Source organism: Nanorana parkeri, unplaced genomic scaffold (genome assembly GCF_000935625.1).
Source record: "Nanorana parkeri isolate BGI_ZX_2015 unplaced genomic scaffold, ASM93562v1 scaffold338, whole genome shotgun sequence".
Taxonomy (NCBI): Eukaryota; Metazoa; Chordata; class Amphibia; order Anura; family Dicroglossidae; genus Nanorana; species Nanorana parkeri.
In genome coordinates this window covers 183,410-204,127 of record NW_017306606.1, presented here as the reverse complement: position 1 = coordinate 204,127, position 20,718 = coordinate 183,410, and the positions used below count along the sequence as shown (strand labels likewise).

The window sequence follows — 20,718 nt, the reverse complement described above, 5'->3', positions numbered from 1 at the left end:
GTTTCAGGCAAAACACAAAATGTAATAAAGGAATAGAAAGCTGTTTAATGATTATGTAGACTAATATGTTTGCAATTATTCAGGAACTAGAGCAGGCACATCTTTTTCATGGCATCTGAATTTCAATTTAAAAAAATAAATACGCAGCCTATACCATTTTTATCCCTTCCTTTTGCCAGCTTCCATGTCTAATTGCACACTTCAGAGGAGGTCAGGAGGCATTACTACCCGTGTCACAAGCTGATAACAGAACCCTGCAGGTCAACTGTGAATAGGCACAGCGTCCTTCAGTCCCAAAGCAGTTGAGAGGACAGCAGGGTGATAACGCTACGGACAGCATTAGGAGCCTGTGGTTTGTATTCTCATCATTACATGGTGGATTGATGGAATTAGAAATGGGCTTTCTTTTCAGAGCACCAGAAGTGGCAAGGACACTGCATTGCAGGCAAGATAGACTTACTGATAACTAATTTTCTATTTTAAGGAATTTTCCAGGACAGCACCTGAGAGAGCCGGACTCAAGTCCTTGGAGGCAGTTATCCAGTATTTGTCCAAGAATCACAAACTTAGCTGAAAGAACAAAACAGACATTATAGGAGGGGGAATGCCTTCTGTACTGGAAGACTCCTGGAAATAGAGTTACAGGTAAGTCTAACTCTGAAACAAGAAAGTACCAGGTTAGGGAGGGTCAAAAGGGCCATAAAATATTGCATCCAAAAGGACTAACCTTGAATGGACAGAAGATGAAGTTTTTAGTGTCAGAAGTACATAGAATAATTTGACCCTGTAGCTTGTTGGCCTATTTAGTCTCGAGTGGCACCAGCCTGTGAGGCAGACAAAGCTCTTGTTGAGGGAGCCTTAAGAGAAAAATGGCATTTCTTCCCATGGCTCAGTATGCTTCTTGGATGGCCTATTTAATTTAATGAGCAATGGAATTTCTGGAGGCTTATGATCCTTTCACATTGCCAGCTCGCAAGGCAAAAAACTCTGACTTCTTAAAAGGCATTGCAACACACAATGTTTGAGATCTTGAAAGAGTATTAAAAGAACCTGGTAGCAAGAGGTTCTAGGATTGTAAGCCCTCAGGGGCAGGGCCCTCCTTACCATCTTGTCTTGAATTGTATTGTAACTGTAATGTCTTCCTTATATTGTAAAGCGCTGCGCAAACTGTTGGCGAGATATAAATACTATGTAATAATAATAATAATAATAATAATAGCTAACCTTATGTCTAAAACGGATGCTGAATGCAGTCATCTGCACTTTGAGTATATTTACAGCGCAACCTTTATCTGCTCCATCCTAAACAAATTCCTAGATGGAAGGAATTCCAATGGACAACTCGTCTTGGCAGCAGACAGGGGAAAAAAAAACTCCCAGACTTTTCCATAAGTAGCTCTGGTGGGTTTTTATCCTGATGGACCTTTACATTTTTACAGCTTTTTTTTAGCTACCAAGCTGCCACCTTTAGAGTTTCCACCTGAGGGTAAAAGATTGGGCTCTGAAAGAAAAATATAATCTCTGGATTGCAGCATCAGAGTAGAAGCAGGGTAAAAAAAAACATGGCCTTTTGGCCAAAAAAGGAGCACACTTTAATTGAAGCAGTATTTACCCTCAACAGTTTCATAGGTTGAGCTGGATGGCCCTGTGTCTTTTTCCAACCTCATCAACTAGGTAACAAGTGTTATGAGTCTAAAGGAGAAAAATGCATATAAAAAAGGCATTTCACTTTTTATATGCCATTTTCTCCTTTAGACTAATGCCAAGGTTAAGCCAATGCAACAATTCCAAGAACAGATACTGCCTTGTTCAGAGGGAGAAAGTTCCTACTTTTGCATTCACTGGTTTGTAACAGATTTATCGCTGGGAAGAATCCATTCTAATCCCTACACCTGTTAACAACTCAAGTAATCTGCTAAACAATAAAGTGGCTAAAAATCACATCAGCATGCATCTCTGCATGCTGATATGAAAACACCTTACATTTATTAGTTACACATATCTTCATTTTAAATTACAAAATTTCTTATTTTCTACTTCCTGGTTCTCTTTGGCAAAAGTTATGTAAATGTGCCCAAGTGTTTAGAAGAAGATTACAGCAGTAGAGCTTTGCTGGAAAATCTCTAATTTTCCTCCCCTGAGATGGTGTATGGTCACATGTCCTAGTCACATGGGCCAGAGTTCCAGGAAGTAAAGATGGATTTATGTGTCCTTAGTACAAATGGCCACTGTGAGAAGAATGGAGAGGAAAAAAATAAAGATATGCAAAGAATACAAAGCCTTCAATTATCTATAAGTATGTGTTCGTAGATTGCCATTACTAAGCATTTCTAAAAGGTGCCTTTGTTATTATTTTGAAGACATGGGTAAAGTTTCTCTATACGGGTCTCTTTGAGGTGGACTACCAAAAGAGATAGAAGATATGTTTTTCTCAAGCATAAATACTGTTTGCCAGATGGCATAATGGAAGGCCGCAAGTGCGCCTCTGCTTAATTAGGTATGCCACTGTGGTAAAATTGTCTGACAGAATTTATCGATGTTGATCTCTTAGAAGGAGCCTGCCGTGTTTCCCATACTGCTCTAACCTCTCCAGTTGGAGAACTTCTTAGACTTGGCCTTGGACCAGTTGCCTTGGCAACTTTTACTTCCAGATGGTGAGTCATCAGGAAATATCAAAGACCCTCCAAGAGATTTGGCCTTTCCCTCCACCACCAAAGAGAGCTTTTTACTCTCAAAGGAAGGACAAACTTGGTTGTCTAAGGATGCCGGGTTCTGGCCCTATATATTCAGCAGAAAGGACAGGAGAGTCCCCAAGTGGGATTTCGCCCACTAGATTTCTGGGACGGAAGAGGACACCAGAGCCACTAAAGACACTACCATGCAGGTGGAGACGTGAATGTTGTTTTGAAAAGCTACTGTATCCGAAGTCAATTTTCTTTTGATACATAAATCTTTTGCATCACAGAATCTACCATATACCTGAGAAAGATTATCTTTTTAGGGTCCATTCACACCACATCCAGATTACCTCCAGACCAGACCGTTTCCGGACCCAAAATGCATCCCCTATGCTATTTCTGTATTTGCAGATGACACCAAGTTATATAGAGGAATACAGTCCTCACAGGACGTCTCCAACCTACAAGCAGATCTGAATGCACGGTGTGATTGGGCATCTATTTGGCAAATTATTTAATGTTGATAAATGTAAAAAGTTATGCACTTGGGGACTAAAAACATGCATGCATCCTATGCTCTAGGGGGAGTATGTTTGTGGGAGTCAATGATGGAGACAGATCTGGGCGTTCTGGTAGATCATAGACTCAATAAATAGCAAGCAATGTCAAGCTGCAGTTTATAAAGCAAGCAAAATACTTTCTTGTATTAAAAGGGGTCTAGACTCCAGAGATATAGACATAATCCTGCCCCTGTGCAAAGCATTAGTAAGACCTCATCTGGAATATGCAGTTCAGTTTTGGGCACCAGTTCTCAAAAAGGATGTTGTGGAACTGGAAAAAGTGCAGCGAAAGGTGACTAAACTCATAAGAGGCATGGAGGAGCTCAGCTATGAGGAAAGATTAGCTAACCTGAATTTGTTCTCTCTGGAGAAGAGGCGATTAAGGAGGGACATGATCACCATGTTTAAATACATAAATGGTCCATATAGTGAGCTTGGTGCCAAATTATTCACTTTAAGGTCACTGCAAAGGACAACGGGGGCACTCTTTGCGTCTGGAGGAAGAGAGGTTTAACCTTTGCATACGGAAAGGATTCGTCACAGTTAGAGCTGTGAAAATGTGGAATAGACTCCCCCAGGACCTGGTTCTAGCTAGCTCAGTTAATTGTTTAAAAAAAAAAATCTGGATGTATTCCTAAATGCACAGAATATTACTGGATATTGAGATATAGGTATATTAAGCATCAGAGATTGTTGATCCAGGGAATATCCGATTGCCTTATGGGATCAGGAAGAATTTTTTTCCCCCTGTTGGAGCAAACTGAACCATGCTTTAATGGGGTTTTTGCCTTCCTCTGGATCAACAGTGGGTAATTGTGGGCATAGTGTTCTGTTTAGGCTTTTCTTTTTCATATCTCTATAGGTTGAACTCGATGGGCATGTGTCTTTTTCAACCTGACTATATAACTATTTTCTCTATACATTTCTGACAACGGTTGGACACAACTGTTCTTAACATAATACATGAAGCAAATCTCTTTTTAGGTACTAGAGGAGGAGGCTCAGACTTATCCAGAACTTGGGTCTGAAATAAAGCACAAACCTCAAGCTCCATGCTCAAATGTGCCCAGAAAGGATTACAAGAAGCCATAGAGAAGGCCCAAGAGTCCAGCAGAAAAAGTGTGAGAGAAGGACTAACAAACCCCAACATAAGTATCTGCTTACCTGTAAAAAGCTGTTGCCACTGATGCCTGCAATCACCACTGGCAATTGTTCACCTTGATCCATGATGCAGAGGCTGCAGCAATGTAAGGTAGCTGCACCATCTTTATTCCTAAGTCTGCGCTCCCTGCGCCTAAAACTAGAAATGTAGATGGCCAGCTGGAAGCCAAAACGTGTTGTTTTTGTTTTAAGAATAGAAAAGGGAGTGATTAAAATAAATTGTCTTTTTAAATCAATGTCAGTTCCCCAACTAAAGAAATGTCACATTTGCGGGGGAAAGACTGACTTTTCGAGATAGGGTGCCCTGATGAAAGCGTGCAGAGAGATCTCCCCAGGAGGGATGCCAACAGCAATATAAATCTAATAGAGGTTCTAATCCTTCTCCACACCACAAGGAAAAGTTGTTTTGTTGACAACTTCATCTATGTTGAGTGACTACAGTAAATGCATGTAATTTGACTTCAAACTACTGAATATGCAAACTTCCGGAAAAGCAGCAAGATAATTACACAAGTATAAAATCACATTTCTGGGGGCATTCTGGGTAAGTGCAAACATGATAAAAGTGAAATAAAGTTTGAACAGAACAAAATGCATTTTAATTAGTTGCAACTACTAAACGAACCCAATATGTTTTAAGTACACAACTGTTAAGACAAAATCCAACCCAAAACTGATACAACAATGTTTGCTAGATGATGGAAAGTTGAATCACCTCACTGCCTTATCACCTTTCACGGTCAAGACAGCTTCATTCTGCTTTAGACAAAACAAATTTACTTCCTTCTGCTAAATATTACACTGGAATAGCTACTGAACCTAGCAAAAGGTGAATGACCACCGAGTTAAAGCCAACCGAGACATCAAAAAGCATAATGGCCGTGCCCGACATGCGTGTGAGAATCCAGCTAAGGGATTTTCTGCTGGTCTCCCAGACACGTATGTATGGACAAACCCAGAATGGAGGGTTTTCTTTTTGAGAACTGTGAAGCGTAGAAAAATAACCAATTACATAATATAAACCAAATGCATGTCTCATGAATATTAACAACTAAAAATGATGAATAGAAAACAAGATTTTTAAAACATGAAACACATATTGGTAAGATGAACATCATTGATCTCTTTTAAAGGTTTATCTAAAAAGCAATGAAAAGACTGCACAATATTACGTCATACTGGCATATTACGGTTATATTAAGCAAAAGCTCATGATGTCTCTGGTTGCTAAAAAATTACCTTTTATGTTCTTCTCTTCTTCCTTTATGTCCAAACCAGGAATGGAGGGTTCTCTGTTTGAGAACTGTGAAACATAGAAAAATAGTTCATTACATGAAATAGAAATTCTTTAATGGAAATGTGCTTAACAGCAACACACTGAGAGTCTTCACATTGAATGTATTTAACTTCTGAACACAAAAAGCCACAGAAGACATGGAAAATGGGTTTAAGGAAGTAAGCCTTGAAATAACACTGAATGGATGACTGAACGGATGGCAAAGGTCAATTACATCGTAAACCCGTTGGAGGAGTTGTCTTCACAAACCAAGGTCAAAACACAGGAATTCTGAAGTTGCAAACTTATCCACCCATTTACAAACACATATGAATCAAATGTTACAAGGATAACTAAATATAGTAAAGGCACAGGATAAATCGGAATATCGCATAGACACTTTCTACATAGGATTGAACAATAAATAAATCTATAAGACGACAGGTGATGCAATTTGACATGACACTGTTTGTCATGTCAATGTGAAGAGGAATATGGAAGCTGCCATTGCTAACCTCCTCATACAAATGTTAGCTGCCTGGCTTCCATACTAATCCTCTGGCTTTAGTACTTTGACTTACTGACATGTAATATGCATACATCCAGTCAAGCCAGGACTCCTTATTTGTATACTTCTTCCAGGACAGCATTATGGTACTCACAGAGTGCCTGACAGGTTTTTACATTCATTGAGAATGCCTGCCAGGACTTGCTGAAAGACCCACCAGTACCTCTAATAGTAAATCACAGGAGACCTGCCATTACTTCTAATGGCCCTTAAAGCATCCAGGCCAGTAAATCCAATGATAGTCATAAAATTTGGACCTGAACATCCAAAGTGCCTTTAAGGGAGCCAGGCATGTCATTTCTATTCAGACAGGTATTTAAGCACCAGCTCTGCGAGGGGCTGGTGCAGTGTCTTCAAGCCAGTGTTCTGTGAGTACAAGAACTTGTGTTCTTGTTGTTTGTTTCCTGTTGCTGACCAGGACTGTCTGATCTCTCTTGGCTCGCTGCCTGCCCTGATCTGCTGCCTGAACGCGACTACGATCCCATCTTGTCAATTGACTAATTACTGCCGACCTGGACCGTCTGACCATTCTCTGTTAGCCACCTGTCTTGACCCCTGCCTAGATCCGACTATCCTCTTGTTGCCTGACCTTGTTCCCTACCTACCGACTGCTGACCTACACCATCCTCTGGCTCTTTTGTCAGGATCTCTACCTTTTCATGATCACGCTCCAGATTACTGTCTCCTCATTGGAGCCCACCTGTCCTGCTCATCCCTTGGTGGGGCAATCCTTGGGGGCACAAACTAGCACCAGAAAGTAGTGAAACCCATCTCCACCATCAGAAACTCAGGTGAAAACCGGTTGGTGCTTAGATTCCGTGCCTCGGGTGAGCCCGTATCATCTCCCAGGGGTTGTCACTGTGACAGACAATATTAAGGAATTACTAAGACCATTATATGCGCATAATAGCCGGGGAGCTAGCATTTTCAGAAGGAGAAAAAAAAAAAAAAAAGTCAGCAATAGCAGCCTTTATATTTTCTCTCAGCTCAAAGCTATTCAGATAAAAATGTTACTAGATGCTGCAGGTTACACCATTTTGTAGACCCTGGAGCAAAAATTGCTGTAAATGCTGTAATATATAAAAGTGCTGTGGAAACCAACAAAGAGAGCACTACCGATAATATAAACCTCCAAATGACAGTGGCATCGCCCCCTATAAACCAAAGGGAATACAGCTGGAAGATAGACAGGGAAACATGACTTAGGAACACATGGTAATATATCAATTTACACAGCACCACTCAATGCAAGTGATAACTACAAATACAATATTGGGATATAAAAAAGGGAGACAAAAAAAAAAACACAAAGCAAACATAATATTGTTAGTGTATAAACTTCTTTAAGGCCTAAATCATGTATGGAGTACAGTGTTGAACATTATATTGCAAGAAGGACATATGTGATTTGCAAAGGCACAAAGGCAGGCAACCAAACTAATAAATTAGATCTCGATCTCTTTATAACAAACGATCAGAAAAGGTGATCCAGTTAAGGTCTATTCACACCACAACCAGTGCGCTAACACAGTTGCATTGCACTGAGCAGAGTTTGCAGCACATGTTTTAATGCGTTTGATGCACTTTGTGTAGAATTGCTTTTTTTTCCCCCTGTGAAGTCACGTCCTTTTACTTTTCATATTGTATTGCGCTGATGCACGTTTGTGCACATTGTGTTGAGGGTTGTGATGAAAAAAGGAGAGCATGCTCTACTTTTTTGCAGAGCACCGCAACACTTCGCAATGGAACACGCTGGTGTTAATTGGCCTCTTTGAATTTAGTTTTTGTGGGTTATGTGTTAAGAAACGTATATGGTGTGAATGGACCCTAACCTGAATCCTAAGTACACCCAAGTTCAAACTAAGACAGAATGACAGCCTGAAGTCAAACATCTTCCACTATGCACTCCATTCTAAAAATGCATAACGTTCTGTAGCAATATCATAAGTGCACCATATATTGAACCTTCGTTTTTTTTTTTTTAAATATGGAGTAAAAGAAATTTAACTGGAAAATTAAAAAAAAAACAAAAAAAATAAAAAAACCCTTAGAATTTGTTTCATGTTACTTTGTTTTGTTTTTAGATGTACAGTATTTGTGATAGACACCAGCTTGATGAAAATAATGTTATGAATGTTAGTTATTGCTCAATAAAATTCCCCAGTTAGACTTACCGGTATCAGTAGTTCTAGAAATCCTCTAGAACAGCAGCCTGAGAGATGATGGACTCTTGCAGGAAAAATTGGAGTTACGTACCTGGTAACTCTGTTTCTAGGAACCTTCCAGGACAGCATTATAGAGATAGGCTCCTCCCCCCGGAAACACATAACCCACAACTAGAAAAAAAAAAAAAAAAAAAAAGAGTCCCAGCCTAGCACACTTCAGTTAAAACATAAGAACTGAAGGATACCACATCACTACCCCCTTAAAGATGTACATCTACAGAATTATACATATGTATAACAATATATGTCAACTCCGAAAGTACGGCAACACACAGCAAGCCACACCAATAACCGGGTGGGAATCCCTGCTGTCCTGGAAGGTTCCTAGAAACAGAGTTACCAGGTACGTAACTCCAATTTTCTCTTTCTCAGCATTAGAGAGATTTTTATTCTTGGTGTGGGTGATATGTTTCCTGTTTCCGGTGGGAGGAGCCTATCTCTCTAATGCTGTCCTGGAAGGTGACTGGAGAAAACATGAAGAGCAAAAAAACAAACCCTCCTGCCCCCACCCTCCTTGTCCTTCAGTGAAAGTGAAAGTATGCTGCCTCCACCAGTGCACAGGGGAAAGAAATATTAAAAGAAAAAAAACACTTAGAAACATGGGGAAGTAGGCTTGCTGTCCTAGAAGATTCCGAGAAATACTGTACCCTTTAAGTTTAACTGGAAATTTCCTGTCGCGTACAGAGAACTGGAGCACCGGGAATTGTAAACCCCGGGTCTTGCGGATCAGTGTATTGCGACTGAAAACGGAAGGTGCAGGGATACAGGTCTCTGAAGATGCAGGGACAGTGTGACCGCACAACAAACGTAGGTGTGCCAAAGTCACAGGATCTAAGGAGCCGCCTTGTCTTCACCAGAGCCACTGATGGCGTGGATGTTGAGCCGCGGGGGAACTCCCAGGTTGCATCTCTCCGACACACCTAGTGGGGTCAGTGGGTACTCGGGGAACACAGCACACTAGAAGAGACACAGGATACCAGATGTAGAAAATGTCCACTGGAGGGAAGACGCAGGGAACATGTGTGAACAGGTGCACCCACAGGAACAGCAGAGGGAAAGCACAGGAGAAAGGAGGAAGTTGCAAAATAGACACAGGAAGCAGGTGCAGGAGGCAAAACACCAGGCAGAGCAGGAAACAATGCTGTGGAGTGAAACTCACGGCAACAGTGAAACTCTCTCTTTACTTCCTCTACAATATTCACAACAGGAAATCCCTCCAAAGCAAGGTAAATTACTGGTAGTCAGCATCGCCACCATTGGAAGATGTCTCATCTATTCCTGTTCTGATGGCAACCTAAAATGTAGGATTTGCTTTCACTTTCAGTTTTACCTTTCACTAGGATAAACTAGGGAAAATTCTTCTCATACTTACCGTAATTTTCCTTTCTTGGCCTAGCCTCATGTCAGCATACTCACATGATCCTTAACAAGCAGTTATTGAGCTTTAAAGAAGCTCTTACAGACCTCTGTTGTTGTAGAGCGGGGGCAGGCAATCTCAGCACTCCAGCTGTGTTGAAACTACAAATCCCATGAAGCATTGCAGGTCTCCCTAAAGCAGAGGCATGATGGGATTTGTAGTTTCACCACAGCTGGAATGCTGAGGTTGCAACCTTTTCCTGGCTAATAAAAATCAACATGAACCAGCCGTTCCCCTTCATGTTCCCTTCTGACACTTCAGTGAGGGTAAAATTATGCTGACATGTGGATAGGCCAGGAAAGGAAAATTACAATAAGTATAAGAACAATTTTCCGTAATTCCTAGCCTCCTCATGTCAACATACCCATGGGACATAACTACCCCAGAGTAGGGTGGAAATCGAAATAAACTCAAGAACACTGGAATAATATGCCAGGAAAAAAAAAGGAACACTTTAATAATTGTGAAAACCAGCCAATAGAACTGCTGCCCCAAACGCGCCAGCTGCTGCCCCAAACGCGCCAGCTGAAGAAGAAACGTCCAGACGGTAATGCCGAATAAAAAGGTGTTCACCGACTTCCAACATGCCAATTTACACTCCACTTTCGAGGACACCTTTGAGTACGCCGCCCAGAAAGCACCATCCCTATTGTTGAATGCCCCCTAATCCTACAGGGGAAGAAAGCCCAGCCGCCGAGTAGGCTGCTTGTATTGCCTTGACTATCCAAGAGGAGTTCACCCTTGGTCTTGCAACATTACCCTTCCCTGGGCCTGAAGGAAAAACAGTGCATTCTTCCTGAACTCCTCTGTTCTCTCCAGAAACACCGGCAGGAGCCCAACTAGATCCAACCTCTCCCATCGAGTAAAGCCCGCTACCAGTTTCGGGGAGGATAGGGCTTCTAGAACAGTCTCCCAGTTCAGGTGGAACTCTTAAGTAACTTTTGGTAAAAAAATCAGGGATAGGACAAAGCATCACCTTATCTTCATAGAACGTGCAAAAGAGCTCTTTAGAGGAAAAAGCAGCAATTTCAGAAACCCTCCTTGCTGAAACAATCGCAGTGAGGAACCCCATCTACAGAGTGAGATGCCATATAGAGCAAGAATCTGAGGGAAATAAAAGGTGGATCCATGAGCCTTTAAAAAAGTCAAAAAAGAGGCAAAACTTTGGCACCCTGTTCTTAAGAAGGCCATATGTTCATGGTTCCCTTCATAAACCTCGAAATCAAGGGATCAACAGACCATTGGACCCCTATTAAGGCTGTTAAGGCTGAAATATACATCTTAAGGGTACGACAACTGAGACCCAAATCAAGACCTTTCTGTACAAACAGCAAAACATTTGCCGTCCCCGGTTTCCGGGGATCAAATCCTCCTTTCCGTCCGAGCTCAAAGAACTTCCTCCAAATTCAGAAGTATGCCGACTTAGAGGAAGGCTTGTGAGATTTTACCAGACCGCAAAGGATGAACCTAGAGCCTCTAACGGTTGCCATTCAAATCGCCGGGCCATCAAATTTAGCCTTTTCAAATTCGGATGAAGGATCTGGCCCTGAGATAGTTCTTCGTTCACAGGAAGAATTGGAGGTTCGCTTGAAAGGAGTTGCAGGAGCGGAAACCAGAGCCTCCTCGGCCAACATGGGAGAATGGCAATGGCATGGACCCCCTCCCGCTGAACCTTCTGCAACACCCGAGGAATGAGGACAACAGGGGGAAACACATAGGTGAAAGAGAAGTTCCATGGAAACCAAAGGGCATCCTGCCCTATCACTTGGGGCACTGGAATCGGGAAAAGAAACATTGACACCGAGCATTCGATGGGGTCGCCATAAGGTCTACTTTCGGAGCGCCGCAAACTGCAAAAATCAGTGAAAAATACTTGCTGTTCAGCCACCATTCTCCATCACTGACAAAATTATGGCACAGCAAGTCTACCAATGAATTCTGGGCACCCAGGAGATATGGCGCTTTCAAGTCCAGAAGGTTGGCCTCTGCCCACTGAAAAATCATCTATGCTACATAAGTACGGCATCGGCCCCCTTGACGGGCCAGATATGCTACTGCTGTTCTGTTGTCCAGAAGCATCTTGACCCGTTGGCCGAGGCGAGAGACCGAAAAGACTTAAGAGCCTCGAAGGCTGCCAACAGCTCTGTCAACATCCTCGCACCTGAATCCTCTGCAAGTGTGCCCCCCAACCCTGGAGACTGACATCTGAAGTAACAATGATCAAGTCTCCAGTTTTTAGGGACCTGCCCCTGGAAGTCCACCACCGAAGAGAGTTTCTCACCATCTCGGGAAGAAAAATAGGCTCCACTGCTGAAGAAAACAAAATTGGAATCTTGCCCAATCGAGATGTTCCTGAGAAAGGGATGGAACAAAGACCTTTCTTTGATGCAGCATCCGTTAACCAATGCTTCAACCCTAAAGCCCATCTAGTTGTGATTGATAAGGACATTACCTCATGCCGAAAATCTGACCATATCCACTGCGGCCTCCACAACAAACTCTGCAGACAACTTTAATTCTTCCTAGGAAGTAACAGAACTTCGGTCCACTTCTGATTTCAAAGCCGATTCTACATTCGCAATATAAGATCTAAGCGTCCTGACTACAGACGTGAGCGCCAAGGAAGGCTTGTAGGCTGCTCCTGCTGTGGTGTAGATCCTCTTCAGATCTGTGTCCACCCTGCGGCCCATCAAGTCCCTGAATGTCACCGAATTGTAAAGAGGAAGAGCCACATGCCTCGCCAACAGCTGTAAAGCAGCATCCACTTCAGGGGGAAGAGTCCAAAAACTCTGAGTCAGAAGCCTTCAAGAGATACAGTTTGGAAACTCTATTCTGCACACTAACTCACTTATCGGTTTTGCCCACTTTTCCTCAATAATTTCCTTGATTTCAAACATCAATGGAAAGGAAGGCAGTTCTTTGCTCAACGATAGGTAATATTTGCGAACCTTCACTTCTGGAGGTTGTGCCTCCTCTTCCCAACTAATAGCTTCTTTTACCGCTTTAACAACGGGTGGGAGTAGAGCAAAATTGAACACTTGGGACTCCACAGAAACTGACTCTGATAACTGGGACACTAAAGGAGCGGATGAAGGCCATCGAGACTTCCGATTGAACCCTGAATTAGAGGCCCCTGGAGATCTTTTTTTCTTCCAAAAACTGCTGCACAATCTTATCCATGGCATCCTGAATAAAGAATTGAACATTCCTTGCTTCAGACTCCTTTCCACCTGACATGTCTCTGAAACAGGACTCACATACCAGCTTCCCAGGCATCGCTTGAGCACCACAGGCCCAAAACTGTCCAGCTGGAGGGTGAGGAGACCTGTGACAATGCCCGTAAAGACTAACATGAACCTCCATTCGCCATCTGCGGGGAGCGCGACCTTCTATCCTGCTGAGGACTTCTCACTGATCTACGAGGGGCTGAACTATCTGAATGTCCATGGCGTGGCTTAGAGGACTTCCTGGAGGCTTTCCTGTGGTGTGGCTTAGGGCTTCTTCCCCTGGAAGAAAACCAGGAATGTCAGAAGCTGGATCAAAAGACTGATTCTTCCTAGTCGAGCATTCTTCTAAGTTCCTCCCCATACCTGGATTGTGACATCTGGAGATGGTGGACTCATGGTAGTCGTGGTGTCCCCAGGATTCAGCAGGCAAAAAAAACAGAGCCTAAGACATATAGAAGAAAGTCTAAGCCAGAAAAGCAGCACGTAGAATAGAAAAAAAAAAAAAAGGGAACCACAGCTCAATACTCACAGAACAGTCAGAACGGACAGAGCACAGGCAGCACCTCCTCTCCCCACACTGACAAGCATCACAGTGGCCGCCGAATGCCTCTAAATAAGAGAGAGCAGAGGAGAGGCCTGGTTCAGACCGGCTAATCAGAGGAAGTGAAGCACACACGTGACTCGACAGCAGGAGGAAGCCACTGAAAGCTTCCCGCCCGCTGCTTAGTTACCGAGAAAGCCGCACACGTGCACAACCTGGGTCCAGTCTGCAGGGAAAAGAATAAGAGGGGACACAACAGCCGTCACAGTCGCCATCTTAAAGAAAAACCAACAAATCTTTAAGTTGCCCCAGCACAAAAGGGCACGGCCGCATCAGGGAGGTTTACACCCTACCTGTGGGGAAACATGGGGGGGTTGTTTCAAAATCGAGCAGAATCTTCAGACCATGGCCTGAGCAAGTCAGAAAACAGAACACGGAGGGCGCACTGGTTCATGCTGGTTTTATTAGCCAGGAAAAGGTTGTCCTGGGCGGGGTCAGAGGCAGAGCTCTGACATCGATATGCAGACATAAGGAGGCCGGGAAAGAGGTCAATCACCCTAATGGGCACACACACACACAAACGGCGATAAAAGACTGACAAGTGTTTCAATCCCTTTCCACTCTATCCAAAACTAAAAAGTTTTGGCTTCGGTTGCACTTTAATTAGGGTGCACAACTCCTAGGAGAGGAAGAGGGTGAAGCTGGGCTGCTGAGACCACTAGAACCCCCCTGCCAGCAATCCTCTGAACTTTCAGGATGAATTACTCCACAGTGTCAAGGGTAAGCAACCTTAGCATTAAAGCTGATGAAACTACAAATCCCATCATGCCTTTGCTTTAAGGAGTCCTGCAATGCTTCATGGGATTTGTAGTTTCAACACAGCTGGAGTGCTGAGATTGCCTGCCGCCGTTCTACAACAACAGAGGTCTGGAAGGGCTCTTTTAAAGCTCGTTAACTACTTGTTAAGGATGAAGTGAATACTTGAATGTCCATGGCCTGGCCACAGGTTCACCTTAGCATGCCCACCAATAAGAATCACAGAGAAGCTGAGCACACTCTAGACACCAGCGACTGAGGTAGATCACGTGATTGGACACCTTGGAAACAAAGGCATGTCACGTGTGTTCTTCACTCAGACTAACTCTTGGTACAAGGAACGGGCTGCCACATAGTCTACACACAGTTAAAGGGCTTCACCTCTGTTCCCCACGGTGCTGCTGGGGCCCCGGCTTGCCGGGGATCCCCTTTCCGCTTCGAAACCCTCGGCAACTGTTTCTGGCTCCTGGACGCGGACTCTTTTACTAAGGGGTTCTTCTGTTACGTCCACCCCAAACAGCGCACTCATTGCTTCGCACAGGCCTCCGAGAATCGCTTTCTCATCCTCAGGCGGTACTTTACCCACTGACAATCTCAAACAAATCGCCGCCTCTCCCTGCGCTTTCCTGGCAGATCGAACTTTGGTGACGCCCCCTAACCCTCGGCGCCTGCTCACTACGGAACTCGCGCCTGCGCGCAGTACATCTCGCCTCCTATTGGCTGCTAATGACAGTTGCCAGCAAACAAGATGGACACCTCGGCTTCGGAGCTTACTACTTGACATGCGCATTAAGCAGAGAGCGGCTCGTCTCCGATTGGCTGCTTGCGACAGGTGCCAGCAGACAACAAGGACGCCTTTGCTTCGAGGTCGTAAAGTGCGGCTGCGGCAAAAAAGGAAATTGCGAGCAAAAGAGCGAGCCCTAAACGGAAGCGATCTCTTTTACGGCGGCTGTGGGGAGGTCAGGCAGGGGATTCGGAGACACGCGGCCGAGCTGTTAAGAAAATGGATACCAATAACCACCCCGGGGGCCGGGGAGGGTTCGGCAGCATCTTCGGAGGTTCACCAGGCTACCCCCATTCAGACCTGGCCGGGGTACCGTGTGAGTATCCGGGTAGGAGAGCTGGGTCATGCGATTCTGGGGATCGGGTCACCTCCAGTCTGGATCAGTCACTGTGTGTGATCGTTGACCATGGAGAAGTGCTGCGATATGTCTGCTTACATTCTCCAAAGTCTTTCATCATACTAAGGCCTCATCCACACAGACTGGAGAATAACGACCCATACGGCTTTTTTTTTTTTTTTCTTCACGCAACTCTATAATGGACGATGTGTTCGTGTACATAAGGCGTTAAGATCCATAACGTAGAGCAGCGTTTAGGGACCTAAATAAAAAATGCCCCAAATCTACAACAGGAGTTCACTGGTATAGGTTATGCGTGTAAATTCATAGTGTCTGGAATCAATGAATACAATAATGCTTCTAAACACCGTATGTGCATAGACATGAGTGTAAAGTACGCCACGAAAGCCACTTTGAACGCTGGATCTTTCTGGCAGCAGAATCCAGCTTAGATCTGAGTTATTACACCCCCTGTACATGAGCCCTAATAGCACCCGTTAGAGTTCAGGGCTGGTTCACCCCATCTCCAGGCCGATGTGTTTTTTTTTTTTTATACAAACCAAAAATGCATACACAGTAATTCCAATGGTTTTTCAATTTTGTGCCACTGTAGCACAACACATAGACATGTATATGAGTGCACCAGAACAAGCTTAAACTCAATGCAAAATCAATTTAAATGAAATGCACTAGAAAGCATCAAAAACAAACAAACCCATATGCAGGAATGCATTCCAAACATGCAGGTTATGGCATGAGCAAGCCCTCCTGGATTTCTGAAGGAAGTCTGCCTCCCAGGTGTCCATTTTTCATTTTATCAGCAGTTTTCAGGACAATCTGTTAATTTGATCAATTCAGCTAGCCCTGTTTGTTCTGGCTTTGTAGTCCATTTTATAGACACTGTTATAAGGTTATAAAAAAAGTATCTATCTCTATCCCAAATTGATAAAATGTCTGGCTTTGTTTCTCTCCAGTAACAGGAATGACTCCACTCTCTCCATATTTGAACGTGGATCCAAGGTATTTAACACAGGTAAGAGATTTTATGAATCCCAGAGAAGTCATGACTTGAAACTGTATGCAGTGTGTGAGGGTTCATGTCCAGACCAGTACAGTTTGTTCCCGGATCAGAAAAGCACCCCTATAGTATTTCTGGGCTTTGTTCACAGCAGCCCAGTCCGTTCTGGTCCAGACAAAAAAAATAAATGACTGCTTGTCTCATTTACTCTGGTCTGGAACGCATGGAAATGCCTCACAAATGCAATGGACTGCACCTGTAAGCCCATTTTAAGCTTAAACGCGGCAAAACACACTGCACTGCATTTGTAGCTCTGGTCCAGACATGGTGTGAACATAGCCTAAAAGTATAGCTAGACCCCCCCACAAAAAAAAATATGATATTGCAGCTTACCAATCCTTCGATGTAGTGTCTACGTATAGGTGTTTTTTTTTTCCCTTCAGGCTTGCTCTCAGTAAAGCTGCCCATATACTGTAATATTTTCTTAATTTAAGCTGCGGGGTGGACGAAGAAAATATAACTGATTACTCCAACGATATACGAGTCTCCCACTGTCAGAATGCCTGAATAGAGCCAGCAGCCAGCTCTGTTTGTTTGAAGATTTTCAAACAAAGGGATTCCTTTGGAATGGGTGCCAACAGTGCTCATCAAGAACTGAACAAAATTTGCATAGTGTATGGCCAGCTTAACACATTTCTTGTCCCTGGGTGGCTACACCAACCCCTCCACTGTATCTATGGAAGAAGCCATGGTTATCACACAGGGTGGACTTCAAACATGTCTGCCTGTTGAACCAAGAGGCAGATTAAACGTCAGCTTTAATTGTAGAAATACAGTAATTTTATCTGCCATAGGAACAGAACTCTAGCTAGAAGGGTAAACCTTTGCACATAATAAGAAACCAGTATCTCCATTCCATTATCCATGTAGAGCAGTGAAACTGTTCTCTACACCCAATTTTCAGGAGAGCCAAGTATTCAGTCTCTTCTTTACATGCGCTTTGCTGTAAGGGATGTATTATATAATTGGAACAAATAAGGACATAAACTCATTGTCAAGCCTTGAAAGAAAATTATGCTTCTAAATGGTCATATGATTCCATACAATTTGTCATCCTTTAGGACTCAGATGAGTTTATTCTGCCTACTGGGGCAAACAAGACTCGTGGAAGATTCGAGCTGGCATTCTTTACGATTGGCGGTTGCTGTATAACAGGTTTGTATCATGACTGAGCTTATAACCTCCCAATTTCCCAGATGATATTGGCATCACTCGTTGGTTTGGTCAAAAATGATTAATCAACAGAACAAACCATTTCAGCCTTTTAAGTTAGCAGATTGGTAACCAAAACCAGACAAGGTTAACACTGATAGATTGTTAGGAGTTGATTTCAAAATAATTTTCAGGCGCTAAATGGCGCTAAAGGAACACAGAAAATACTTATTTGTTATGCTCCTTGGCACCATCTAGTGGCCACATTGTATTTCTACACTTAAAACATGTAAACGTATTGGCCCGCTCACATCTGTGTGCCGCATTGCATTGTTTGTAAAAATGGGGCATGTCCGATTTTTTTAATTTTTTTTTTCAATACATTTTATTGACATGATTCCTCCAACACAAAAACATTATGTCGATCGAGGAATTGCCGCTGTTTGCATTGTTTTCTGACAGGTGCCGCCAGCACCTGTTAGAATAGTTGATCAGAGCGGGCAGCTCTTTGGTTGCTGGCTCTGATTGCATGAAGATTTTCGATCAGCTGATTGAGGAATGCCGGCTGAAAGGGAGCAGACAGCCCTACACACTGCGAATTTCGGCCAGTACATTAAAAACCAGCTGAAATTCGGCCAGTGTATGTGCACCTTTAAAACCTCTTCATAATGGCCAGGACAAATGTGCAACAACTGCATTTCATGGGATGTACCAGGAGATTTACCTTTCCAGTATCTAGCAGATACTGAAAATCCGTTTTAAATGCACTCCCCTCTTTTTAACAAGAGAAAAAAAAAAGCAAACATTTTAGCCGCCTAGAGCAGTAGCATTGAATGAGATGATGAAACTGTCTGATGTAATTGTCTCATACACTCTTGCAACACTTTACAGCCTTCTTGCTTGGAAGAGACAATAAACGAAATGAGATCATGTAATCGAGTGGGAGTAAAGAGGACATGCTGGATCACAAACTTTCTCTAGTCAAATAGGAGCAATATTTGTGCCTAATGGCTTAGTTCTGGCAACTCTGGAACCCTCCATAGGGAGGGGACACCCAGCATGAGAAATTCACATTAAAAAAGACTAAAAACAGCACCAGGGAATTGTCTCAAGAGGCCAGTGTTGCCTTCCATCCAGCTATAGTTCTCCAGGTGGCGGTTTGCTCCTGTACCGCCATCTAGAAAATGATCTTCATAGTTTCACACTGCGCATATGCAGACACACCGCAGGTCTCAGGCCTAAAAGAGCTGCGCTGCATTGAAATTGCACAATACTTTGTTCCTCTGCCTCCTAGGATGCGTGACATGGACATCCTAGGATTCCGCACGTAGGCAATTTTTTCCTTGCTACTAAATATTCCACAGTCAACTGTTACTGGTAGTATAACAACGTGGGAACAACAGCAACTCAGCCACGAAGTGGTTGGCCACGTAAAATGATAGAGCGGGGTCAGCGGATGCTGAGGCGCACAGTGTGCAGAAGTCGCCAACTGTCTGCAGAGTCAAAAGCTACAGACCTCCCGTGTGGCCTTCAGATTGGCACAACAACAGTGTGTAGAGAGCTTCATGGAATGGGTTTCCATGGCCAAGCAGCTGCATCCAAGCCTTATATCACCAAGTGCAATGCAAAGCGTCGGATGCAGTGGTGTAAAGCACGCCGTCACTGTACTCTAGAGAAGTGTTCTCTGGAGTGACTAATCACGCTTCTCTGTCTGGCAATCCGATGGATGTGTCTGGGTTTGGCGGTTGCCAGGAGAACAGTACTTGCCTGACTGCATTGTGCCAAGTGTAAAGTTTGGTGGAACAGGGATTATGGTGTGGGGTTGTTTTTCAGGGGTTGGGCTTGGCCCCTTAGTTCCAGTGGAGGGAACTCTTAAGGCATCAGCATACCAAGACATTTTGGACAATTTCATGCTCCCAACTTTGTAGGAACAGTTTGGGGATGGCCACTTCCTGTTCCAACATGACTGCGCACCAGTGCACAAAGGAAGGTCCATAAAAGACACGGATGAGTGAGTTTGGGGTGGAGGAACTTGACTGACCTGCACAGAGTCTTGACCTCAACCCGATAGACACATCTTTGGGATAAATTAGAGCAGAGACTGCGAGCCCGGCCTTCTCGGCCAACATCAGTACCTGACCTCACAAATGTGCTTCTAGAAGAATGGTCAAACATTCCCATAGACACACTCCTAAATAGGGATGCACCGATTATAACGGCCGAAAATGGCACTTTTGGCTAAATGCCAAAAGTGCAATTTTCCTGCCGATACAGCGGCGCATCCCTGCTTTCTTTCCTCCCCGCTGGGCACTGCTCTGTGTCCCAGTGGGGAGAAGAGAAAGTGTGACAGCCGGCCGAGCACTGCGGGAGGAGAGCACTGAGCGGCCGGCGTCTCTCCTCCCACACCACTCAGCTCCCTATCAAAGTCCGGCAGAGAGGAGTGGGGGCGGAGACAGCAAGCACCGTCACAGGAGGCTGAGCTCTCCTCCCTGCACCACTCGCTCAGCCTCCTGTGACAGGGTGTCAGAGCGTGAGCAAACACTCAATGATCGCTGAGTTTTTGTAAATAATTGAGGACAAGGTATGTTTACTATATCCTCATTATGAATGAATGGGAAGTGATCTACATCACCTCATGTTCATTCATAGTTGTAGGTATAGTAAACATACTATCTCCAAGTTATAAATGAACAGAAACACTCAGTATAGAGGATTCCTGTTCATTGATAACAGGGGACACAGAAAAGAGATAGAGGACTTTGTGTCCTCCAATCTCTTTTTTTTTCTATTTTAAAAGGGGAATATCTGTTTAGACCCCTAATATTTCCCCGAAGCCCCTAAAAGTAAAGTTAAAAATATTTAATTAAAAATTAATTAAATAAATAAAAAAACGATTAA

At 43.7% G+C, this 20,718-nt stretch overlaps 2 protein-coding genes across 2 annotated transcripts in view; one reads left to right on the top strand and one right to left on the bottom strand.

The window, feature by feature from the left end:
* Positions 1 to 15,253, bottom strand: part of PARG (poly(ADP-ribose) glycohydrolase) — a 113,663-nt gene extending 98,410 nt beyond the window's left edge. Inside the window, exons 1-2 of the mRNA XM_018558408.1 lie at positions 14,851 to 15,253; positions 5,639 to 5,702 (exon numbers count right to left, since the gene is read on the bottom strand). Coding sequence (XP_018413910.1) covers positions 5,639 to 5,702; positions 14,851 to 15,253 — 467 coding nt within the window. The remainder of the gene's footprint in view (positions 1 to 5,638; positions 5,703 to 14,850) is intronic.
* A 133-nt stretch (positions 15,254 to 15,386) lies between these two features.
* Positions 15,387 to 20,718, top strand: part of LOC108788612 (mitochondrial import inner membrane translocase subunit Tim23) — a 17,613-nt gene continuing 12,281 nt past the window's right edge. The window contains exons 1-3 of the mRNA XM_018558413.1: positions 15,387 to 15,569; positions 16,565 to 16,623; positions 17,730 to 17,823. Coding sequence (XP_018413915.1) covers positions 15,473 to 15,569; positions 16,565 to 16,623; positions 17,730 to 17,823 — 250 coding nt within the window. The 5' untranslated portion in view covers positions 15,387 to 15,472. The remainder of the gene's footprint in view (positions 15,570 to 16,564; positions 16,624 to 17,729; positions 17,824 to 20,718) is intronic.